The following is a 5647-nucleotide window of genomic DNA, read 5'->3' as shown; positions in this document are numbered from 1 at the left end:
GGGTATTATGGAATTGAAGAGTAGTGTATCATCCAAGCGATTCTGCGGTGGTAACAGCGTTAAGAAGTTAAGGATCTGTCTTGGATAAATTGTCAGAGCTTTGAGAGAGGTGTGAATTGCTAGTGGAGTAAGATATACTCACTAATATGGAATAGTATTGCGAGTGATTCTGTATGGTAAAGGAGGAAGGATGGTTATGTTACGCATATGTCATAAGGTCTGGAAGTGAGGTAGTGTATTAGTGTTTCAGTTTCTAAGGCCACTAGAATATTTTAGAAGAACGAGAGTACTTAATGGAATATATATATTTGGAATGGTACCTTGTAAGTTGTTAAAGACTTGAGGGTTAAGGACGTTCAGTTTTGTTGGGAGCCTAAGGTAGTGGTGAAGTCTAAGGAGAGACTCGAGGACATGGTTGCCTATTCCAAGTGAAACATGTATGGACAAAATGGAGGTTATAAGATAAACCAAGTATGTTCAGTTTTAGAAGGGAGATCGGATTGGAGATAGCTCGTCAGCGGTTCAGTGTTAGTAAGAGACCATAATGGAATGATGAATTACCTAAAGATCAATTATAAGAGTTTGTGTTGGAGGCCGATAGCGCACATTATATAATAATGGAAGCTCCAGTGGGCTTTGGTTGTATGAGAACTGGTTGAGGATAAGAGCAATTAAGTTGGATTTAAGGACTTCTAGTAGAATGGTTTTGTAATTGGAACGGAGAGAATTATCATAGGGAGACAAGTCAACACCGAGTGCGGAAGTAGTATGGATGTTGCAATACAACTGTTGTAATGGGGCACATTTTAGATAGAGGCACAATGGGACCATTAAGATTCATTAAGACAAAGTTATGGGCGTGTAGTTGATGATTGTTCACATCGAGGATTTCTAGAGTATGTAGTGTGTGACACACGAGGTTAGAGAGGCCGAAGAGTGGTTACATGTAACATCCGAGGGCGATGGAGTGGTTGTCGATGCATGATGCATGACAATGAGACACTCCTAGCAGCTTCTAGGGGAAAAACCGAATTCATATCGGAATGAGAGGGATCCTGAGGCTGTGCAGGTATGAGACTACATGGTTGAAAGAAGGCTTATAAGGATTAATTGGTACTACCTATATCAACAAGATGCATCTTCTTTTCGGTATCCTAATCAATAAGAACTCCATAGTTAAGCGTGCTTGACTTGGAGTAGTATTGGAATGGGTGACCTTCTGGGAAGTTTCCTGGAAAGCGTGCGAGTGAGGACAAAACATGTTGAAAAGGCCCGTGTTGATTTGTGGGGTTAGTTGATAATCCTGAGAGCAGTCTGGGGTGTTACATAGTGGAATAGAGGAAGTTAAACCTTGATGTTAAGAGAAGTATGTGATAGCAGTATTATGGTCACAAGTAAGTGTAATGGATTCCTTGTCTTGAGATGGATGTAAAGTAACATACATTTTTCGAGCAGTGAGTCTTGTATTCTAAGAAGTTTAGTTGATGATAGCCAACAAAAGATAAGCTAAGCTGGAGCATGTGGACTAAGTGTAGAATGTGGAATATTTTATGTTGCAAGAGTTTATTGGGAGGCAATAAGGATTATTCGTGGGAATTTATAGAGACAAGTAACCCCGGTATAATGCAGTGTGTAGTAGGTATTGGTTTAGAAGAAAATTCCAGTCATAAGTGCGTGGCAATGAAAAGGTTCATCACCGTTCCACTCGTTCATGGATTATCAGCAGAAGCTATCACCGCCGTTCAACAAGTGGTCTGATTCAAAGGTTAGCAGAAAGTATATTGACGATGATGTTGCCTTCCATGTTCTTTCAAAACTTCCCATTAAATCATTGAAGCGTTTTGGTTGTGTACGCAAATCATGGTCCATTTTATTTGAAAATTCTCATTTCATCAATATGTTCCGCAACCATTTCATATCTCATAGGAATTCCGACAATCATCATACATATCTTCTCATATTTAAACGTGATTGTGCTGATCGTTACCATCCTGAATTGCATTTGCTCGATAGTAGAATCAAATTAACTTTGCCACCTCCATTTCAAGAGGATGACTTTTATCTTAATATTTTGGGAAAAACAAGTGTTAACGGTATTTTTTGTATCGGGAGAAATTATGAAGGGGGAGATTCTAATAAGGTCAAATATGTATTGTGGAACCCAGCTATTGAAGAATTCGTTGTCATTCCTCCTAGCCCCGATGAGCTTGTACCAAAACACCCCCGCCTTCGCGTGTTTCATGACTTTCATGGGTTTGGTTATGACCAAGTAAGAGATGACTTTAAGGTCATTCAATATGTAACATTTGATAGCTCAAGCTGTAATGACTATGACCCTGATTCTCCTCCACCACAAGGTATAATGTATTTCTCCTTTTTTGAGATATATAGTCTAAGAAATAATTCTTGGAAGATACTCCACATGGACGATATGGCTCAATGGTATGTTGGTAACGCATTTTATGGGGAGGAATTGTACATGAATGGTGCATGTCATTGGTTGGTTAGGGGTAAACATGATCAAATATTTATGATGTCATTTGACATGAGTAATGAGGTGTTCTTTACAACACCCATTGATGAAAGATCTGTTTTGAATGATGGACACTTGACGGCGTTAAATGGATCAATTGCTTTTATCATAAATCATGACAAGAATAATATTTTTCACATATCTATTTTGGGTGAACTCGGTGTGAAAGAATCATGGATCAAACTATTTATTTGTGGCCCCATGCCTTCCATTGACTGGCCCCCAATTGGATTTGGGAAGAAGGGATACATTTTTTTTAGAAAAATAGATAATGAGCTAGCCTATGTCGATTTGAGCACCCAAATATTTGAGGAGCTTGGGATTAAAGGAGAAGATTATTGTTGTTATACCGGACTTTACAAGGAAAGCCTTCTTTCGATTGGAGGATCAAGTAACTAGTTTTTTTTTTCTCTTTTTATTTTCACCCGGAGGTATATTGCTATGGTTATTAGGATTTTTACCATGTATACAAAGTGATTTGTCAACTTCAGAAATTCATAATTATTATATCATGTATTTGACAATTTAAGAAGACACTTGGTGATATGGATCTTGTTTTATGAATTTAATTTTAATTTGCAAATTGATTATGTCTCTATTTCATTTGTAAGAATTGTATACTCTTTTTTAATTTGCAAACTGATTATGTCTCTATTTCATTTTTAAGAGCGTGAATATGCTGAAATGCAGGTAGTGAAGACCATAACATATATACTTGAGTTTTAGGAATAAACATTGTGTAACTTTTCATGATACTGATGCATATCTCTATATGAAAACAATGTGTGTATTTTGCATCTTTAAAATCCATTACTCCTTGTGCTGATTTTACGGTATGGAAATGGGTACCAATATAACTGTCGATGGTTATTCAACTGTTTTTAAAAGAAAAATAAAATCTTTCAATATAGATAAATAAACACTAATTAATTTGTTGTAAAATAGATAAATAAACACTAATTAATGTCTTTCATAATAGATAAATCATTCATAGTCGCTTCCTTTTTATTTAGTATATCTATACGGAAGCAATATATATTACATCATCATTATAATTATAATTTCCATGAAAATAAGTTGCCACAAGATGAAGGCATTCTACAGTTGATGGCATTCATTCTACAGTTGACGTGTGCTTTTAATATCGCTCTTCCTGCAGTAGCCAGGTTGCCATTGAAGACTCAATGAAATATAGTCATAACTTCCCACACACATATTAAGTGAAAATGCAATGCATATTAAGATCCCTTCAAGTTGGTGCATGGATGTCACACATTTCCAACATGAATAGAGATTCGTTAAACACCTCGTTTGCTACTCCTTTAGTGAGCATATCATAAAATTATTGCTCAGATCTTACAAACGGAAAACCAATTGTCCTAGCTTCAAATTTCTCCTTGATGAAATGTCTATCAATTTCAACATGTTTTGTCCAATCATGTCAGAGAAGATTATAAGCAATCTATATGGCAGATGTATTGTCACGATACAAACTCATACCCTCTTTTGGATCAAAACCCAAGTCTGACAATACACTTTTTACCTATAACAGTTCACACATTCCAAGTGCCATACCTCTAAACTCTACTTCACCACTTGATCTAGCTACTACCAATTTCTTTTTACTCCTCCAAGTTACAAGGTTCCCTCCAACAAAGGTGAAATATCCTTAGGTAGATCTTCTATCATCTGCTGAACCTGCCCAATCGACATCTGTGTATCCTTGTGTAAGAATAATATTATTGGATAAATAAATCCAGCGTCACCCTTAGGGATTCGAATGGGCTTAACATCCCAACCCATGGCGCTTAGAGGGAGCTTATAAACCTCGCTTTAGGTGCAGCCCCTGAGGGCTCATACTATAAGGAAATAAAGTTGCACCCTCACTAACAGCAATTGCTTTTAGCGCAGTGGTAAGCGCTTGATCTTACAAGTGGTATCAGAACTTGGTCATGGGTTCGAATCCCCCCGGCTGACAGTGGGGGGGAGATTGTTGGATAAATAAATCCAGCGTCACCCTTAGGGATTCGAATGGGCTTAACATCCCAACCCATGGCGCTTAGAGGAAGCTTACAAACCTCGCTTTAGGTGCAGCCCCTGAGGGCTCATACTATAAGGAAATAAAGTTGCACCCTCACTAACAACAATTGCTTTTAGCGCAGTGGTAAGCGCTTGATCCTACAAATATTTGGTTATGCATCTGGCCTTTAGTTTTAATGATAATAATGCTTTGTTTCTTAGAGAATAATTTTCTACACTAATGGTTTTTATCTAGTGTGTAGCTTTTGCTAACATGTTCTGACACTGAAGAACTGACGTATGACGTCATCAAATTCTGGAATCAACACACTCTGACTCTGAAGAGATACAAGTGCTCTACAATAGGTTGTTGAGTTCTAGAAAGCTCTTAGACAACGGTTTTGATGATTGTTTATGCTAAAGCTTATGAATATGACTCTGATTGAATTGTCTCTGGAGGATTGTCAGCCTTCAAGATTCTCCGCTCAAGTTCTGAAGCTTTTGAAGAACAAGATCTGAAGACTCTGAAGACCAAATTCTGAGGAACTGTGTCAAGACTTTGAAGACCGAGGTTCTGAAGATTTTGTCAACTAGTCTCTTAATCATTCTAAGCATGCTTCAATATCATTTCGTCAGAACTCTCTGAAGATTAGAAGATAAGATCAAAAGGTTTTTTACATCAGAGAAGTAGTACACAGTACAAGAGCACCCTTCCTTCCACTATTGTACCGTTTTGTCTCCTATATGTAAACCGTTGCACAAAGAGACAACTGCAATTTGCTATTCCAATTCTACCCTCCAACTGATATTTCAACTTCCTATATAAAGGAGGCTTGGAAGAATGGAAGAAGCTTCTAATTCACTACACTAAAATTACGCTCATACACACACTTTTGCTGAAGTTCATATTATTTTTGTGTATAATTTTTATAAACACACAAGAGTTTTTGCTCGTTATCGTGTGAAGATATTCATTGTATTTAACTTGTTTTAATATGCTTTCTTAGATTCAATACTTGTAAACACAAACTTGTAAATCTCAAAGTTGTTTGAGTGGTTTCCTTGAGTGACTAGGTTTTAGTCAAATAGACTCAA

General features: G+C 37.1%; 1 protein-coding gene across 1 annotated transcript; it reads left to right on the top strand.

Annotated features, from left to right (window-relative positions):
• Window positions 1-1711: 1711 nt before the first annotated feature.
• LOC127096549 (F-box only protein 8-like) lies at window positions 1712-3035 on the top strand. The gene has a single exon (XM_051035104.1). The coding sequence runs from the start codon at window positions 1712-1714 to the stop codon at window positions 2930-2932; it is 1221 nt and encodes a 406-aa protein (XP_050891061.1). The 3' UTR covers window positions 2933-3035.
• The last annotated feature ends 2612 nt before the right edge of the window (window positions 3036-5647 follow it).

Source organism: Lathyrus oleraceus, chromosome 6, assembly GCF_024323335.1.
Source record: "Lathyrus oleraceus cultivar Zhongwan6 chromosome 6, CAAS_Psat_ZW6_1.0, whole genome shotgun sequence".
NCBI lineage: Eukaryota > Viridiplantae > Streptophyta > Magnoliopsida > Fabales > Fabaceae > Lathyrus > Lathyrus oleraceus.
Note: the sequence above shows the minus strand (reverse complement) of the source record. Positions and strands in the feature narration are given on the sequence as shown.